At 40.0% G+C, this 21,245-nt stretch overlaps 1 protein-coding gene across 4 annotated transcripts in view; it reads right to left on the bottom strand.

Annotated features, from left to right (window-relative positions):
- dsd (attractin-like protein dsd) overlaps positions 1–21,207 on the bottom strand; it is a 48,002-nt gene extending 26,795 nt beyond the window's left edge. For 2 of the 4 annotated variants that reach the window (XM_031969864.2, XM_031969867.2), the window contains exon 1: positions 20,729–21,206. In XM_031969864.2, coding sequence (XP_031825724.1) covers positions 20,729–21,036 — 308 coding nt within the window. In that variant the 5' untranslated portion in view covers positions 21,037–21,206. Of the gene's footprint in view, positions 1–20,728 lie in introns of all 4 variants that reach the window. The other 2 variants (XM_031969866.2, XM_031969865.2) reach the window with 2 other exon arrangements.
- Positions 21,208–21,245: the final 38 nt, after the last annotated feature.

Raw genomic sequence — 21,245 nt, 5'->3', positions numbered from 1 at the left:
TTGTCCGCTCCGGATCGGATGTATTGACTTCGCTACGTGAGTTAGAAAGAGAGGGAAAGAGAAAAAAAGGCAAAATATACGCGCGGTGAAAAAACGCATCGACGGGGAGGGACGGATGCGACGATGAAAGACACCTGCGCGGCATTATCGAGCAAACGCATTTATAGGGATGATTGCATCCCGAAAACGGATGCGGCATTGTCGCCGGGCGACGTTCGGGGAATAACAATATGTTCGGCTTTAACAATGATGGAGCCGCGGTGGGGAGAGATAAAGAAAAAATGGAGGAGAAGCAGAGAATACGGGCTACATGTGGACGAGCACACTTTGCCCAACATAAATTCCGATCGGAAATTTACGACGCTCGCACGTGTTGCAGACAGACCAGACCGGCGACGGCGTTAGCATTTCCGCGCGAACATTATTGCGTAAACAATATGGAAATGGGTCGAGAAAACGCTGGAAAACCTGCGAGGAAAGCTTTGAACGTCGCTGACTGCGGTTTTCGCGATGGAAATTTAGAAATCGTTTACAGAGGATTTGCTGGAAGAATAGATACGTTGTGATGGTTAGATTTTGGCTAATGGGAAGTTGAACCGTGGTTTTAAATGGGAACAGTATTAAACAGAAAATGTATGAAACAGAATAAACAATTGGAATCTTTCCAAATTTTCTAGTATAATAGATCTGTTTTATGATTTCGTTCGCAACTATGCTTGACGAAACTATTGTAATAGTAATTGAAGAGAATTTGAAAAATTTTGAAAACATTTGGATTCGACGAAGTAGGTTTGAATTGTTCACCGCGAGTCCGACACGATATTACAGGAGAAGCAGTGAACGAGCTAAAGGTTATTAAAGCGTTTAGAGCTTATGCTACGAAAACAATGTTCCCCAAGATCGGAACATACTACGCCGTTCTCTAAAAGAAAGCAGAACCGGAAGTCGCGTGATCATCCACGAGGATCGATGCATTTAAGCGACCCACCACGCTCGCGACAGCGTGGTTCACCGGCGGCACGCCGGTGAATAATTCATCCGAGCACCTCGCGCGAATTGCGCGACAATCTCCCGCTGATTTCGTTTTATCTGAATTTTATTTTCCCCGCCGGAGTGTTTACGCCCGCGAGCGTTGCGTATCTTCGCCGTGGTCTTCCCCGTTTCCGCGGTCCCGAGAAAAATAAACGCAGAAGAAGGCGAACGGTACATTCGAATTTCAGATTCGCCGGAAAAGAAACGTATCTCTCCTCTGTTCCCGTTGTCCCTTGTTTTCCTTCTTCTTCGAATTCACGAGAGCAAGACACGCGCGCCGGCTCCAGTCGAAACCGGATAACGCTGTAATTGCGGCCGGCTTGCGTAAGTCGCGCCGTTTGATTTCGCAAAGCCGGTAATCTCGGCGGGCATCGTTCTCGTTAGCACGAAATAATATTCTTTCAATAACGAAGGCACCGGATGAGTCACGGTACCGAGGCGGTTCGACGACCGCTGCCGACGGTTTGCCTCTTCACGCGAACGCGAAACGATGGTGGAAACGAAGGACTCGACGGCTATTAAAAGAAACGCGGTAAATTGGAGCAGGGAACGTGCGCCCGCGCGCGCGAAACGGAGAGAGAGGATGGAGGAGAGAAGAGGAAAGAGGCAGAAGGAGTGTTCACTCGTGCAGGCCCTTCCAGCTACCACGATAAGGGAACTTATGATCGTTCCCTTGAGACGGGGAACGATAAAACGACAGTTCCCTTCGGCAGACGGCACTCTGTCTCTTGGTTTGTTCGACTGTCTCTTAAACAATGGCTTGAAGAGATTCGATTGAAAGTAAACGGCCTGGGAATAGAACGGCTGGAACGTTTTAAATTGCGCGTGTTTGAGAATGTGAGTTCAATCGCGCGAGAGGTGTTTAAGCTCTGAGGACAAGTATCGAGGGTTTTCTGTGGACGGTATTAATGAACTTAGAGGCTGTTTTAGTTGTTGATACCTATTTCGGATTGTATTGTTTGCGGGGGATAAGATACTATAAAGGCAATTTCTGAATGCGACAAATATCGGGGTGTTACCGTAATTGATCAGCAATGGGTTTCGTTGTATTGTAAAGTATTTTAAGATGTACTATTGGGAGTGTAATTTGATGGTACTGATTTTTGAAGAAGACAAGTATTGAGGGTTTCCTGCGGTTGGTTTTCTAAGACTACAGAAGAATGTTATAATCATCGATAGTTTATAATATATCGATTTTTATGGGATAACTGAATGTTTCTTAAGGTAATGTTTGGATAGGACATGTATCGAGGTGCACCTGTACTCGGTTTTCGAAGAGGGTAATAAAATTCGTTGTGATAATCGATACTGTGTTGGGAAAACTAGAAACCGTTTAGTCAATGGGAATTGTAAGATCAATTGCAACGGTTTCGATTATGAAACTTCTATTTCACATGCACGGTGAACGTTCCACGTGTTTTCCTTCCATTTCAATACGAAAGTCACATCTGCGGTTCATAGATCGGCAGTACGTACCGTGCATTCAGTATTCCCGCCTTGTCTCGTATTGTACGAGACGCATTTTCTATTCGTTTGTCGTAAGTCCACTTCATTCGTCATTGACGAGGTACACTGAAGTCAAAAGCGCAATCAAGAGTCCAAACATTAAGCAGTATGTAAATTTTCAATATACAGTGGCATCGGGGATCGTTCAAACGATAACGTCACTGTTGGCAATCACAGATTTCGCAAGAATACTTATGCAAAGTGTTACCAAACTAATATTGCAATTTGAACGGGATTGAATCTAAATTGATAAGTTAAAAGATTCCTGATAAATAAAATTACGTTGAACAATATTAAATAACATTACATAGTATTACCAAACAATTAGATAAATTGTTAAAGATTTGAATAATTATAATTAATAATATAAAGATTTTCCAATACAGTCATTTCCAACAAATTTCATTCTTCAATTTCTATAACCAACAACACGAAAGGAAAACCTTCGATCAATGATCGTTCATCAACAAACTCCCATGAAATAATAAATCACTGCCAACACTGATTTCCCATCACCGATTCAGAGGTTCAATCCCTACAAAATACTAAAATCAAATAATTCAATACTAATAAATACCACCTCGAATAAAGACTTCTCATTAAGGAAGGAAACGTATCTCAACAAATTCCCATGAAACAACGAATCACTGGCAACGCCGATTTCCCAATCACCGATTCAAAGTGACGGCCAGCGTCACGTCGCAGCCAGACGCGTTTATTGTCGTATCGGCGATCCCCCGGTTTGATTAAGGAAAATTCGGCGGGGTCGAATTCATTGGTGCTCGCTCGCGGAGCAGGGCGGCGGCCGCGCGCCGTTCCCTCGGCGAAATTCCGAGCTCGTCGGGACGGAGCAGCGGAGCGGGCCGCAATTTGCAGAATCGCCGGCGTTAAGGCCGTCCGAGGAGCCGCGCGAAGAATTCATAATGAAAGGCGCGCTGTGAACCTCCGTCGCGCGGAGAAAGAGACAGAGAGCGAAAGAGAGAGAGAGAGAGAGAGTACGGACGGTTCTAAGGAGGTCTAAAAACAAATTTCAACGTTAATTCGTCGCGGCTTAAGGGAGAGAGCCAGCGAGAGACCGAGGGAAAGAGAAGGAAACCACGGCGCTGGTATATACGAGAATTAAGCGAGAGGAGCCGGCCCGCAAAAAGGGGAAAGAGCAAACGCGATGGATATTTACGACTCGCCGGGAACCACAAAGGCGAGTACTCGAGAGCAAGAGATAGGTACGACTCCGAAAGACTTCTTAAGATCCTGGAGGAAGTTACCCGGACACTTTTAGACGTCCGGCGAACATTTTTATTAGACTTTTCGAGAAAGTTGCGATGGGGGTGTAGCCCTCGAAGTAAATGCCACTCGATGAGTTGATGTTTGCTCGTTCGTTCGTTTAACGAGGTACAATTAGCGAGGGTTTGAATGTGGACGAAGTTTCTTTGCTTGATGTTTGATCAAGTTTTAGGTTCTTTTTAATTGTTTATATTCTGTATGATATGTTTAGGTGTGTGGATTATATTTTTATTTAGACTTTTGGGGAAGTTTCGATGAGGCTGTAGCCCTTGAAATAAATGCCAATCGATGAGTTGATGTTCGTTGGCTTAATTAGCGAGGAGTTGAGTGTGGGAGAAGTTTCTTTGCTTGATGTTTGATCAAGTTCTAGGATCTTTCTAATTGTTTATATGTTGTGTATGATATTTTCAGGTGTGTGGTTTATAGTTTTATTTGGACTTTTGGGAATGTTTCGATGTGGTTCTCGAAGTGCACAATATTTATTGAGTTACTATTGCTTGTTAGTTGGGTTGTTTTACAAGATATAATCAGTGGAGAATGAAACCTGCAAAAATTTCGTGTCCATACTTTGTCTAACTTCTGGTTCTTGTTTTATTTACGTAGAAATGAAGAAACCAAATTTGTTTAGAGATAAATGAATCGAATTATTCAGTTTGTTCGTTCTATTACACACAGGAATTCAAATGAAATTACAATTGTAATCGTCGTGCAATGAATCGTTGCAGATCGATATAATCGCACGGTTTATACGCATACCTGAACATTCGAGGTCGAGAAATCACTCTGTTAACAGGTTAAAGGACACAATCAACTAAACTCCGCAACAATTAGTGATTAACGAATTATTCAGCGTTTGGATTCATTTAGGAACCATTCGCTAACGTTGATTTTCATGTGTGAATAACATCTTACTGCATAACTATATTTAACGATAATCTTCAACCACAATTCATTTCCACGCGTCAAAAGCAAGTTATTTATCCGACATCGATTGAATCGAACAAGGAATAAAAATTCTTCCGTACGGCTGCACATTTCCGAGGTGATCGGATTTAAAAAGTTTTATCGAGCACGAGTGCCTCTGAATAGGAATCGGCTAACGCGGCCGATTATGACTCACCGTCTCAACTTTTTGCGATCGCGAATGCACTCGTACCCGGCGAACTTCGCAAAGCCAATTTTCTCGGAAGCGAATCATCCCGCGAGACGAATTTCATTCGAGATCACCGACAAGTATTTTTATATGCAGCACTTCACTCTGCAGTATTGTCCGTACACAATTTCAATTTACCCGATCTAACATCAGCGACATCTAATAACATTTGTATTCGTGTTCTAAAATTATCATTGTTCTTCTCAACCATTTGCCTTATGATACATGAGACTCACAATGCAGACTTCGAACAAAATTTATCTCTTCACTCGAAGCTTTTTCTCACCGATATTACCAGCAACTCGAAGCAATTTTAGTAAAAAAGCACATTAACAAACAATTTTAGTGGAACAGACGTGATATAGCACAATGCTTTACGCGTTAATTGTAAATATTACAACAATAACAGTGACAAAAATAATAAAATGATTCTTGCCGCTTATATGGCGACATTGCTCCGTTAATAGAAAGAGCAGATTAACATATAAATGATACTCGCATGAAAAGAGTTATACATGTATTTTACTGTTTTCCATCGATTATAGATATAAATGTTATAATATCAATTTAACGACAAAATTTTACTGGATGAATTTTAAATGGCTTTCTTCGATTCGAGTTCAAAGGGTTAACAAATACAAAGATCATTCAGTTCTTCCAAGTCCAAATAAAATATTATCAGTCGTCGATCGTTTCAAAGTAAACGTACACAGAATATTAACAAAGTTCCCTTCTTTGTCTAGTAAACTATTAACCATAATTTTTCCGTTGCACTGGCAACTTGTCTACACGGTTTCCATAAATTTACCTAAATTTTCATTATAATTTCCCTCGTCCGAGTCCGTCGGTTACACATCTTTTCATGTCGCTTTTATCGGGAAACGGATCGTCCAATTTTAATTGCGACTATTCCGAACGTCCTCGACCGAGGTTAGTCGGTTAACAAGTTAAATAAAACAAATTATGACCCGGCACCCGTGAAATTGTTTACGTGTTCGCCGTCCGGCCGTTTTATGCAGAAATAAACGTCCGACGTCGACGGGCGTTTCGCAAACCGGCCTCACGACAACTAAATTCGTCACCGGCCAATAAAATCGACCGGACGACCAGCGATGAGTCAATACGATCAACGACACGGCAAAAAAAGTCGTAGATTCCTTCTTTAGTCTGGTTCGCATCTGTTCCACGAATCTTGCGAATTTATTCATTTCTGCGTCGAATCGCACGAAATGCGACAATGTTTGTTCGGAGAATGTTTCGTCTTGTTTCTGCACGACAATATGAGATAATTAATGAACACATTTAATTTGGAAAATAAACGATAACTGACCCTTTGCACTGGAAGATTTTTTCTCAATATTACCGGCAACTCGACGCAATTTTCATCCTTTTCACTCGGAAGTTTTTCACTGGAAACATTTTAACATTTTCTGGTGAGATAAAGATGATATTTCGTGGAACTAACTCGAAGAGAAATCACACAAAGCTATTTTAAATATCAAATTTTATAGTTTTATTGTATGAAAACAAGCGTAGAAAAAGCGTATTGACACTAAACCTACCGAGCAGTTAAATTGACTTTTTGAAATTCGTCTATAGTAACTTCAAGGGTGCATCTATCGAGACTTTAATCGACTTACAATTCAGTTTGCGTATTGCTAAATCGATTTCTTCAATAGTTTCTCGGAGAAAGATCTGTTATCTTTTTAATCATTGCAGAAAGAAGAAATCGTGTTCGTTAAATCGTTCGATCGGTAATGTATAAATACATTTTATAACGTACAAGAAAATTGTACAGTTTGTAATGATGAATTATAAATGACTGCTCCGGAGTCCTCGAGTTCGAGAGTTTTAAAAACGCAACACAGTATTGGAAAGAATGTAATTATGGATATTATTAACACAAAGTTAACCCGTATTTGCACTTAAGTAAAAGTGGAATAAGTGAAGTGGTATAATTAATTAAAAGTGGTATAAAAGATACGATCAAAGTTTCATTTCAATTCGTTATGTATAAATGAAGTGCATTGAAGTTTATTTAGATTGTTTCACTTTGATATTTAATTACGGAATGACAACCGGTGGCGCGGGATAGCTTCCGTGTAAAATATATTAAGATAATCAAAGGTATTTGTTTTATTTGTAGCAAATAAAGAATACGACCAACTGCGATAAATGAATAATTAATTGATACTTAAATTTACATGTGTTTATTCGAAGACAAAGCGACTATCTGTTCACTTCGAGCGTTTGCCTATTCCACTGATTAATTGATATTGGAAGGAAACTTAATTATCGGAAAAATATTATTGTCATTCTCAATACAATCAATTCGCAATCTTCATTATTGAATGTAAACTGTGTTCGAACAATTAAATAGAAATTAACGGATTCCAATGCGCTTCACATCCATGATCTTTCAAGTTCTTGCGCAATCTCTTGCAGTTCTGTAACACTTCCGGCAGTTCTATGATATCTGACGATTCTGAATATAAAACATTGTAAATAAAAAATAATATGGTACAAGGTAAAATATAAAATATCCTCTTCTTGTTACTGAAATTAACATCTGACAGAATAAAACATTTATGTCGCAAGAACAAATGCAGCATCAAAACGTTTAAATATTTTAAATAATATAAATATAATATAATAATATATTTTAAATATTCTACCATTAAAATACATCTATCTCAACTGTTTTAAAAAATTAAACAATACAAAATTTCCACACTTTCATGTAATATTAACTTATTAAAAAAAAACATTTTTATCGTGAACCTGCAACTTCAGCCAAAAATCAAATTACAACATTAAGGGGTCAAGCACTTCATATATGTGCCCTAATTGTAAAAGTGTACATAAGCATATTAAATTCTTTTTTTCCAAAACTAAATATTTTCTGAAACACGTCGTTGCACAACAAATATTTTAACCCCTTGGCCTATGATTTCTTTCTGAACTCCGATCGATACGGCTACCTTGTCATTAATAATTTACTGGAAAAAGAGAAAAATGCTAAACATATGTTATGCCTATATAATAGTTGATTACAGAGGAATAATATTTACTTTGAATTCGAATGAACCGAGTAATATACATATTTGTCGAATCACGTTGGAAATCTTCATCACGAGTCTCGCTCGTTGTTGTAGGCCAAGGGGTTAATTCGTTCACTGGCAAACCGTTGAACATCTCGCAACGAAAAATCCGACTTAGCCCACTTTCGAAATGAACAGCGTATATCCATTCGGCGCACGGGCCACCGAAATTCACGCAACATTCTCAAAATATTTACCGCATTATGCAACCGCGAATTACAATTGCAAATGCAGGCGACGATCGAATGCGTTCCCGCAGCTGCGCGTCGTAACACGGGATCAGAGAAGGAAGGAGAAGGAGACCCGGTGTGTAGTATCAAAGGTCGCGTGCCGTGGCTCGTGTAAAATTAAGCAAAAAACGGAGCCGACGGCGATCGATCGATCGGTCAGCCGGGTTGCAGCGACAATCACGTTTGCCCGACTTAATCGGTTGATTTTACGGTTTTAACCCCAGATAGCTGAACTTAACCCTTTTGCGGTTGTATCAATTTTATACGGCAGCGTCACGGTGGTCGACGCACTCACTCCCATCGAGTAGAAACAATTATAATATATTTCAACCGCGAAACTGTAGTTTTCAATGACAAATTTTAAATACCTTCGGATCCCTCGAGCTCAAAGTGTCAAAGAAATTCCGGAAATAATGGAATTTCATTGAACGTAAATACCATAGGTTTCACTATTATCATTGCATCAGAATATAGTCGTCTATTAGACCAAGGTTTAGTTACATAAGATTAATCCCTTGTCCTCAATTTTAACCGGTGATATTAAATTGTTCGTTAGATCGATTGGGTACAGTAAATGACAATGAATATTCAACGATTTCGAAATAATAACCGCGATGCTGTTATCCGCGTGTGATTATGTAGTTTGCGTTATGTGGAACGAAAAATTAAACATTTCGGACGATTTCCGCAATTTAATTCGACGGTTAAGGGGTTAATCGAACGTCCGCGGTCCAGGACACCCCGCCGCCTCTTCTCCGCCGCGACCATCCCCACCGGAACGATTACCGATCCCCCGTCCCCGTCGATGGAGTATTATATAAAGTTTCAGTCCCTTCATAATTCAATGATAGGATAGAACGGATAAAACCGAGGCGGAGCTGCCGGGAAACCGGCACGGTGCCGCACTGATTGCACCGTGGAAGAGTAACGCGGACGGGAAGACGTACAAGTTCGTCAATTTTCGCCCGAGGAAATTCAAACCCGTAGATCTCCGGGACGCCCGGACGGTCAAGCGTCGAGTTCGGCTCGAGACAATGAACCAACTCGCCTGACCACTCGATAATTCGGATAACGATCGTTTTTCTCTGTCGTATTTACATTTCTTCTGTTTCTGGGTTGCTTCTTGCTTCTGGATTCCTTTGTCCGTTCTCGGCGACCATTAGAGTGCAAAATGGTTAATGTTTGAATGCTCGCTGAAACGTTACGCGTGGAGTATTTCTTGATATTTCTGAAGATCGATGAATTATGTCAATTGATACAATTAAGTCGCGAATGTAATTGTAACTCCACAGTTTCAGCAAATTCAATGATACCGAGGTACTCGTATATCGATCACGCACTTATGTGATCATCGTGGCGCGCGTCAGATTGTTTACGGGCATTTATTGTGCATTTATTCTATTGCTCCTAGGAAAGTCGATGTTTGTTCATTTTAATCTTAGAAATCAGAGGTTTAAAAATAAGTGCATTCGTGCAATTATCGATCGAAGCCGACCTGAACGTTTACCAAATGTTTATAAAATTCAGTGCACGTAAAATTGACCTGTCCCGTAAAGCTAGTGTCAAAAAGGATCATGAAACAGCACTCAAAGATTCAACACTGAAGCTACCAGAGTCAAAATCATCCCTTCCTGATGTCTCCCCTAAGAAACCATTAAACAAACTGATTCACCAATACGCAAAGTGAATCCTAACTCAGTCAAAGTCCCAACAGATGTCCAGTTTCTACAGAATTTCAAAAAGTCGGTTTAACACGTCGAATGCCGTGGGGTCACCGGTGACCCCCAAGCCAATTGAATTACTATAATTCACTCAATTAAACGATGCTTATTGACAAACATTTTTATATTATAAATAATGCTACCCAATGCAGTGACATTCTGTTTGATGAACCTGCAACGATAATAATCCAGTTCAGTCAAATAATTTAATATTACATTTTTGCCATTTTATGTATTTTGCTTTATGAAATCGTGCGGCGTTCGTGTTATCTGCTCGACAGTTTTAGCGTTGAACATCAGTGTCGATCCTAAAACAAAATCTTTATCAATCCGGCGCAAAGTCGAACTAACAAGAGAACCCACCGACACGAGCGCAGGTTTCCAGAGCAGATGGACACACGAGGAATTCGTAAAAAGTCCAGCGGCGCAGGCTGAATTGTACCGGTTCCGAAGCCGGTTTTCGTCCACGTAGCCCGGTAGCCTAACTCGCTAAATGCGACCGGGACAATGGCGGAAGACGCGTCCCGGTATCGGAGCCGATCGCCGTCTCTCTTTGTATGCGTGACGATCGTGCCCGGCGTCCGGATGAACTCGGGCGGACCTTTCCTAGGCGAGCAGTAGGCGACTGACTTTATGCACGAGGTGACATTTGGAACGCTTTCCAATTTCCAAAGACCGCCTGTGCACGCGGCGCGCGGACGTGTCTCATCTTCCGACTCGATTCAATTAATCGCAGGATGTGTATATTCAACGACAGGGACTTAATAATCCGTGCGCACGCTGCGCGGTTAATTATGCGAGCGAATATTCAGCGCGCGCGATATTTCTTTGATTCGAGCGTCTCCCGTGGATCCGGGATCCAATATTTCCGGGGGATTGAATTTACCGATGCTCGCGTGAATTCGTAATTTTGGCTCGTTCGCAGGGGAAATTCGGTGGGATCTGATTTTGCCTGGCGGGGGGACCTTTTCGAAGAGGGAAAACCGATTTCGATGAGAATTGTGTGGAACAGTTCTTAACGCATTGTACGCCGGCGAAATTTCGGCTGCTGGAAACGCGTCGGTGATTATTGGTATATTTTTAAACACCAATCGAACCGAAATTTGTAAATTACGAGAAGGAATAATTTATTAACCCTTTGCACTCGACAGTTTTTCTCTTGAAATTAATATTAGTAATATTAATATTCTGTATTTTCCAGTCGGATATGGACAAGATCCTTTAAAATGAATTTAACCAGAAATCATACGTAAATTAGGTAACAAAGCTATTTTCTTTCAAATATTCCACGTATCGATGCAGTGTACAAAGGCTAATGGTAAATATAAAAGTTTATAATATTTTGTATCAAATCATCTGGCGATTGGGAGTCGCCTCTCGAGTCTAAAGGGTTAATCTTTGCACTCGACAGTATTTTTCATTAGAAATATTTATTATTTTCTGTTGAAATATTAATAACACTGTTAGCAAGTAACGTAGAGGAAAATCTTACATAAACTAAGGATTGGGAGTAATTCATTTCTATTTATTTCGTGTGTTGATACCTAATGCAAAATTGAATATTGAATTTTAATGTTCATCATTCTGGTGTATTTAATCAAATGGCGAATTGTTGGTTAAAGTCCACTTTGAGGTGAAAATAACCTTCGAAGTTCAGGGTTGGGAATATTTTTTCAGCATCTCTAAAACTAGGGGATGTAGAAGAAAAATGTTTGTATAAATTGTTCATTTGGAAATTAATAATTTAGATTTCTTTTATGTATTCCGTGGTTTATAGGTATTGTGGGAAATACACTTTCGACCCTTGATTTTGGGGTGTTTTCACCCCTTCGAAGTGGATGTTGGTCGCTGAGAAAAAATATTGTTTCAAATATATTCTTGAGAATTGTTTTATATAAGTTTCATGAAAACCGGTGTTTGGTGGTTGAAAAGGTCCTTGTGAGTTGACTTGGGTGATGTAAATTTTAAAGTTTGTTGGGTTTTTGTGGGTTGTGCTGTGAACAGAAAAGGATTGAGATAAAGTTTTCGGTTCTGATGAAGGCGTTAGAATTTTCATCGAGTATGTGTTCAGAGAAGGTTTGGAAAATTATTATTATTCCGTAGAAAAGGAGAAAGATTCCTTATTGAGCTGGATAAGTTTCTGTGAATAAAGGAGGTTGAGAACCGCTGTTCTAAACAATCGACAGTTTAATCAAATGACTTGATTTCTCAAAGTGGCGCACGTTTCTTCGAAGCAGGTTGGGTGTCGTTTAGATCTTAGCGTGCCAAGATAGAACGCTTAGATAAGACTATTCCTGAATGTTCTTATATACCAGTAATATTCCACTAAAATATTAACTGCAAACAGGAAGAAATCAACTGATCAGTTTCAGATAAGTAAAAAGCCTAGAAACTTAAAGAACTGTAAAAAGGTCAGCAATCATGTTATTCATAAAATAGAATAAAACAGAACAAAAATTCGCCCAGAAAGGTTCAAATATAACCAGCTAAACTGCTTCTCAGCATACCTCTCTAACTGTTCACGTACACCCCAGTTATAAGAGCCTTCAAAAAGGTCCAATCGCGTACACTTCAAATTTACCATAGTCAACAAGTTAATAAATATTTCGAAAATTCATAATTAACACGTTAAGCGCCATGAGTCACCAATCACCTGCTTCTGAATTAAAAACAATCTATAACATATAGGATAACCAATATCGAATGAAAATGTTTAATAACGCAACTAAATTGCTAAGGATTATAACGCAAGATAATAATTCCTGATTGTCTTTGCTACAGAAGACTAAGGGAGAACGGTCAAGATTTTCGTGTTAACGTGTTAAACTAAACTACCTCCACGTGACGATAAACAGAATCAACCAGACACGAACAACGAAACAAAGGAATAAAATAACAAACCGAAATGACAAAGTGGAGGAATAATCAATTGAAGAATAATTTCTCACGGTGCGTTCATAAATTCCGCAGGACGTCGGTGGTGCAAAGCTCTGGTGAATGCTCATTAATCCCGGCTTAAACAGATCCAATTGGCACGGAAGAGTGATTACGCCCATAATCACGGTAATTAATCCTATGATAAGGTGAACGCGAGGACGGCCTTAGCGCGTTCGCCGGTTATCGATTCGGTTATCCGAATGCGTGGCGGGTATCGGTTTGCGACCCGGCTGCGAGCAAATAGTATCACCGCCGCCGAACAACCTGCCCCGGTATCAAACACTATCCCGGATAATTAATAAACGCAGCTGGTCCGCGGTTGATACCGTTGACACGGCGAAACGTCATAGTCCTGGGCAATGGATCGCGGATAAGGCAATTCAGAGCGGCCATCTCGAAAATGTACACCGTATCTCGAGGAGCAACGATATCATCTTGCCACTTAGAGGGAAATGATATTACGATTGTCGGTGGAACCGGTTTGGTTAACCCTTTATCGTGTCACATCGCGGTAAGCTCGCGAAGATTTCGAGTAGAATTTAACAAATGAACATATTATTCGAGTTCTTTCGAGTTCTGATTAAATATTGCTCTTCTGCTGTGGAGTGTTACATTTTAGAACGAATGGGGATGTATAGTGATTATCTTATTATTGTTATATTTTTGATTCTTTTCTATGTTATTTATGTGTAGAGTAATTATAGTATTATTAGAGGAGTATTTTTTATAGTAAATTATGACAAGGTAGTTGCATTGATTTTCTTTGAAATAGGAATCGTAGGACGAAGGGTTAACATACTTTTCAACGTATCTTAATTAACTCCAGATGACTAAACATTCGTTCGAATACTCTGTCGACCTTTGCCACTTGTGTGCATTTGAATTTTCACTTTTAATACATGCCAAGGCTGCAAACGTTACTTTTGAACGCGTTTCGAATTTTTAAAATACTGATAACGTATATCTTATATTTTGCTGCTTTGTGTGAAATAAATAGGAGAAATATGAAAATATGTTCCTAATTTGTAGTCTATGAGGCAAATGATTAGATACTGATTCAAGTTTATTATCTAAGATTAATTACCATTGCAATATTGTTTATCATCTCCTGTATTTGGGAATAATTCAATTTTTATTAATTAGGGAGAAGAAATCTGATTAATATTCTCTTTCATTGATGATTATTATATTATCTCCATACTTACTGTTAGCGATAAGAGAACGTCGAGAAATGATTTCCATCATTTATATTAACAATGAGATTACCTCGAGGCAGCTAATAAAAATTCATTTATATTGTTCATACTTCACTCGTTTAACGAGACAAACAAATTGCTTCGTCATTCATCTGTATCCTACCATTTTTCTCTCGCATTTAATTACCCCGTATCTATATCGGTCGTGATTACATCTTAACCTTGTTTATTGCTGATGAAACGTATCTCAGAGAGATTTTATTTTTCATCGGCTTGTCGTCCGTGGATCTTCAATGCATCTCCGTGATTAAACAAACGAGCGAACGACATATTGAAATAGTGAACGTGAATACAATTACCGGTGTTGAAGTTTCTTCCGCCATGTCTATCTCGCTGGACGATCGTGCACGTTAATACTGATACTGTTGAGGCGCGGCTCAATGTCATAAGATACGAATGAATAAAATTCACGATTTCTTCGTGTCATTTTAATTATATTTTATTACTAAATTACTAATTAAGAATTTTTCGAGCCCTTTTGGCTTGTAACGATATCGTACCACGCAATGTATAATAATACTTAGTTATATGTAACAGTAATATTGTTTGTTATTATACTATAATATTCTGGTATATCTAATTATAATATAATAGCGAATACAACATAGTGTTATATAATATTATAATACGTATCATATTATATTATATAATATTGTATAGTATTATATAGCACTGTAATATAGTTGTACAATGATACTATAAACTACTATAGTTTATATATTACTCATAATATTATTCATTATACTACTCATTATATTATTCGTTATACTACTCATTATATTATTCGTTATACTACTCACTGCATTATTCATTACATTACTCATTATATTATTCGTTATACTACTCACTGCATTATTCATTATACTACTCATTATATTATTCGTTATGCTACTCACTGCATTATTCATTATATTATTCATTATATTATTCGTTATACTACTCACCGCATTATTCGTCATACTACTCGCTATATTATTCGTTGCGTTACTCGCCACATCCTCCATTACAATTATATTATATCACATTATATTCACCAGTAAAACAGCGAACGATAGAACGGAATATTTATGCGTGACACGGTACACTTCATCTCAGGGACACCCTGTATATAGCCGCAACAGCCGTACAGGAATTCCATGGCCAGCGGACCGCCATAGCTCCAGATACGACGGGGGGCCGGAATAGGAATTAATAAGCAGAATTCAAAGGCCGCTTTGATCGTTTATTAGGCCGCTCAATAATGCACGCGGTTCGGTGTGCAGGTGCGAAACGCGGGCAAACAAAAAGCCCCGAGTACGGTTGCCTCATAATTAGCGGCCCACAAATTGGAACACGCCATGGAGAGGGGAACGGACTAACGAACCAACATTGTCGCGTCACCGCTCATTGACCATCGCGCCCCGTGTCGCCAGGATTCTGTTTACATTTCGGACGAGCAAACCCATGCCGAATAACCGAACTGTACCGGGGCAACGATTAAAACGATTACAGGGTTACGGCGTTCGCCGTTTATCGCTTCGTTTCCTGTTTTTTCTCTCCGCCCGTTTTTTTTTCGGTCGTCTCACTGTGATAGCTATTGCGTAATCAGAAATTGGGCATTCAAAATTGCAACACGTTTTTATCGTGCATCTGGGAAACCATACTATTAGAGTGAATAATAGTTGCTGTATTTATTAGTTGATATGGTGGATTGGAATAATGGTTGTTACAGTTGATTAGAGTATTATGGTTGGTGTAGCTGATTAGAATAATTGTTATAGTTGATACAGTTGATTAGAATGGTAGTTGTTATAGTTGATTAGAATGATAGTTGTAGTTGATATAATTGATTAGAATGATGGTTGTTGTAGTTGATATAATTGATTAGAATGATAGTTGTTATAGTTGATTAGAGTAATTGTTGTTATGGTTGATTAGAATAATAGTTTTTGCAGTTCATATAGTCCAGTAGAATAATAGCTGTTATAATTGATATAGTTGATTGAAATAATAGTTGTTATAGTTGATATCATTGATTAGAATAATAGTTGTTATAGTTTATTAGAATAATATTTGAAGTAAAATTTAAAAATTCATTGATGTATGTTAAATAGAGTGAAGGTTAGTTACTGCTCTCACTATTCTACTATTATCTTTGAAATTGCAGATTTGTCGGTGATACACTTTGCAAAGAGATTATTTCAATAGTCGTCCATTTTATGGATTCTTTATAAGGGATTTCGCGTGAAGTACCTGGTTCATGTAAATACACCTGCTCGTAATTGCAGATGATCACTGAAATTACAGATGACGCGAATACCTAGTAAACACGAATATGTACAGTATAATTAGATACATTAGAAACGCTTACGTTTAATTAACCTTTCATCTTATCTATACATAGGCATACCTTCCATCGTAATTAACCTTTCGTTGCGCGTTACAATGCGGAGCCTGTTCAATGCAGAAAATGTACAGTTATCTCATTTATTTCAACGTTTCGTTCAAAATTAATCACACAGCATTAATGTCTTCTTTCCTACAATGAGTTTATCCAAAATATACACATATACTGTAACCTGTAGTTCCGAAACCGAAATAAAAACCATAACCAACATAAACAATAAAAACTAAATAAAAACCAATAATTAACTATCTCTGAATAGTGTTAATAGACACCTTTTGAAAGTTTAACTTAAAATGCTTTCCTCGGTTCAATCATTTTTCCCCAATCATATTTTGGACATTTCCTACAATTAATTTTATAATTGTCACTCAAAAAGTCCGAAAGTCAATTCAAAATATACAACAAAACTCAGAAAATAATTTTAAGTTCAAAATTCGAAAGGTGTCTGACAGTTTCGATAGAAACAGTGTTAACATTTATTAACTCTCTCAATTAAAACCCCTATACAACACTCGAACAATTCTCCCATCTAAAACCCTGAAATCAACAATTCACGCGCGAACGCATTGAAAAAGAAAGGAAAAAGAAACTAAGATAACAATTCCTTTCTTAGTAAAGATTAAAAAAAAAAAAAAATAGCAAGTTTCCCCCGACGCACCAGCGCGAGCGCAAAAAGTGCAGCATGTTTCGCCTGCACCATTAAAAAGATCCCCCAACGAACATTTTTTGTTACGCCCAACGTGAGTCACCCTGTATACAGATGTGTACGCTCCCGAGCAGGAACGCAACCCCCTTCCCGTCGTCAGTGTTTTGTTCGCAGCCGTAAGTTCGCGTTAACGCGGCCCCGGAGACGCGGTTATTTCCAGCGTCAATTATTCACAAGTGCCGGCGCGCGATGAAGATTCGAAACGACTTCTTCCATCGTGACGGGATCCGGGTTAAGTTCGTGATTCTCCGGGATCCTCGCGTCGATCAATCGACGTTCGAACGCTGCGTACACGCCGTTCGTAGGGGAACAATCACATCCGGTTTCGTGCGCACACGAACACGTAAAAACCGCACAGACAATGTCTAATTACGCTTATCGAAGGAACACGATTGACGCATGGGCGTACCTTTCATATTCCTTCGAGCAATAACACCCAAAGTTCGAGCTAACCTTCGTCTTAGGATACAATCTTTCGCGACTGATTTACTAATTAATTAGGTTCGGTGATCGTAATCGTGAAGTATAATCGTGTAATTGTAGAATTATTATTAACGCTGGAATTAACCGAACACTTCTGACTTGTCCGAATTTCTTTGTGAAATTTGTAACCGTGTACTTGTTAACACTTTCAATCGCCACCTGATTCGACGCGGTGAAATTATAAAATATTAAGTTCAATATTAAACCTTGTGTAATGTATCGACATAGAGAACATCGAAATAAAATAGTTCTGTCCCTTGATTTATGTAAGATAATTAATTGTGTTAGTTGCGAAAAATATCGTTAATATTTAGTCAGAAAGTAATGAACATTTGTAATGCAGAGTATTGTCGAGTGCAAAGGGTTAAGATTTCAATTATTTATTAAGATTTCAGTGTAGATATCACTAAATCAGCTTCTTTAACGATTTCTCGGAGAAGTTGTACGTTTTTAGTAATTATAAAAGAAGAAATTGGGAATGGGTCAGAATGACCCATCTGGTAGTTCTAGTGTTAAACGTAATTGTTACTGATAGTGAGCACTAGTTATAATTGTAAAACAGAAGTGTATCGTTGATTGATAATGATGATTAATTAATGATTATCTTAATAGACATAGAAAGTGAACTTGGATATTTCAGTATAATTTTGCAAGTGTAATTCATTTAAATTTATTTAAACGATGGTAATCATATGATTTGTTGAAATTATATGAGTAATATTGACGGATTATTTAAATTCGCTTAGGTAGTCTGGGATAATTAGCAAAGCGCCTAATTTCATTAGACTTTCGTTGTTCCGAATGATAACGAATTCAATTTTTTTCTCAAGAATTATTCGAATAATTAGAATTCTAGTGATTCATTACTAATAGATACAGCGTATTTTCTTCGGGATCGGAAGTACCAATTAGAAGTTTAATTAAAATACATAACACGAGTGTAAAAATGCATAACGCAGGATAAAAGAAGATTTTCAGTCTTATAAGTCCGAGGAATTTGTTCATTACTGCGTTTATTCGAATGCTCGAATGGAATTGTCCTCTGAAAGCGTCGCTCAAAGGGCGAGCGTGTAATAAGATTCGCCGAAACAAAGCGTACGCATAGGAATTCAAAGGAGAGGTTATAAAAACCCAGACAGTAGTAAAAGAATACTCCTCTAACCGCAACTGCTTGAACATAAAACGTAACCTTGCATAATTCGATTTTATTACACGTCGCATAAAGCAAGTACATAAGTAAACATTGGACGCAGGCGATAAATTAAATGTCACAACACGGCCAGAGAGTTCTCTCGACCGAGAAGTGTGCCGATTCAGCCGAATAAATAAACAAGTGAATTAATATGTTCAGATTCTATATCTGTTTTTCCATAAATTCAGTGGCACTGTACAAGCACAACTTTGAACGACGTCGATAAAACGTCACAGTAAATATTGAACAATAATAGACTCAAAGATACGAACGTTGGGGTTAGGTGAAAAACTAACCTCAATCTTCCAAACATTCTTGTTAACATAAAAGAGATCAAATTCATTGAAACATCTTATGAGAAAATCAAAACACCCATTCCTAACCATAAAGCTACATTCACAAGCTGCGTCATTATCTGAAAAGAAGGTTAGCCATAAACGATAGGATCATCACAGAGAAACCATTTATTACTGATACAAACAGAAAAAAACAAAAGAGGCACACCCAAATTCCTAGCATTACTCCCACAAATAGCACACTATTATTCTCCACAACGGCGTAAAATCACCGAAGATATGTCTAGCATCCAAAAATAGATTCTCCATTACTCCCCCTGATTAAATGTTCCATTTTCTATTTAACCATTTCCAACCCCTGAATCCTGATCCACCCCTAAGACGCCCTAAAAAAATCCAGCCTTCAAAACAAATCACCGCGAAGAACCACTGGGCGCAGAAACAAGTTTCCAACCGAACGCATACGCCTGACGTCTCCTATCAGTCGCACCGTAAAATGTCAAACGGTGACGTACGCTGAAAATTCAGTGATCACGCGCGGGACGAGCCGAACATGTGTTCCCCGTTGCAGCGGCGCGTCGTTCCGGGGCCGACGACTGTGCCGCGCGGTGTCCGCGAGGGAAAAACACGAAACGGAGCAGGCTGGCGTTCGTATTTCACGCGGCGTACGCCTGGCCGAGACGAAGGAAAGCCACCTCTGCTGCTAGGGTCTCTCTTTCGGCCGAGTGGCCGCGGCGGTTCTAGAATAAACATTGCACAAGCGCGGCGAGGCGGCGCGCCGTGATTCCACGGGAGACATCGTTCCCCGGCTTACAAGCGAAGAACCACCCTTGACAGTGGTTCTGGGCGCCGATGGCTTCCCCGTCAAGTTTAAAGCCGGCGCGTGATCGATCCGTCGCGAAATCTAATCCCCGGAACACCGCCGCCGGTGACAGGCGACGGGGCAACGAGCCGATCCGCCGATCAACCGTTATACACGCGGAGAGTGTCCCGATTAACTCTTGTCCCGGCGTGAACCCGAGGCCCCCAGACAATGACCGGGGTTCCCCCTATCGAAAGGCCGCGGACGCGCATGGGAGAGCAATTAAATCCGAGGAAGCCGCAAGCAAGCGAGCAAGCAACCAAGCAGGAGACACGTTTCACGCGCTTTTATTTACGTGTCTCCGTAGGCTGCTCGAGAATGTTCCTCGCGACGGGAATCGCGAGTGAATCTCTCTCGCGACCTAAAAAGAAAGGAGAGAAAAAGTCGATGTACCGTTGCGGGGAGCAATTGTACACTTAACCGTGATACGCGTATATCGACGCGCGCAATATACCCGTTTCTGGGGGTTTACGATCGTAGCCTCTAGCAGGGAGAGCTGGGGTGCTAAAATGCTAACAGGCGAACGCTGCTGGCTTAGCGGGACTGTTCCCTTTTGCGGTGTGTATGCGCCCACCGTGCTCACCTGACTTTTCCGCCGCAGAATTGGCACGCAGTGCCCTGCCAACCCTCGTGGCACACGCAGGTGCCATTGACACAGTCCCCGTTGACGCAACTCTCCGTGTCGCAGGTCGTATCCGTCGTCAGCGACGACGAGGAGGAGGAGGCGGCAGCGGTTACGTGCACCACCCAGCAGATCAGCACCGCCCACAGTATCGGCCACGGCACCGCAATTACACCGCACTGATCCCGTACCACCACACGGCACTGGCCCCCTTTCCGACGGTATTTCGATTTATATAGGAACAAAAACATCTGCACGGCCTCTGCCATTTTGATGGGCTTCCATGTCAGAGACAATGGCCGACGGCGACCCACCGAACGAGATACATACGGGCACCCACTGTGTCTCCTCGCGTCTGTCTCGATGCAACTCGCTCGAGCCTCGCCGAGCGCCGCCGATGATGTCGAGAGTGTGGTGCCGCCCGCCACCGCGCGGCTCCCACCGTGTTCCGAACCACGGAACACGAGGAACCACGGGT

This window comes from Nomia melanderi, chromosome 13 (assembly GCF_051020985.1).
Source record: "Nomia melanderi isolate GNS246 chromosome 13, iyNomMela1, whole genome shotgun sequence".
Lineage (NCBI taxonomy): Eukaryota > Metazoa > Arthropoda > Insecta > Hymenoptera > Halictidae > Nomia > Nomia melanderi.
This window is presented reverse-complemented; position numbering and strand designations above follow the sequence as displayed.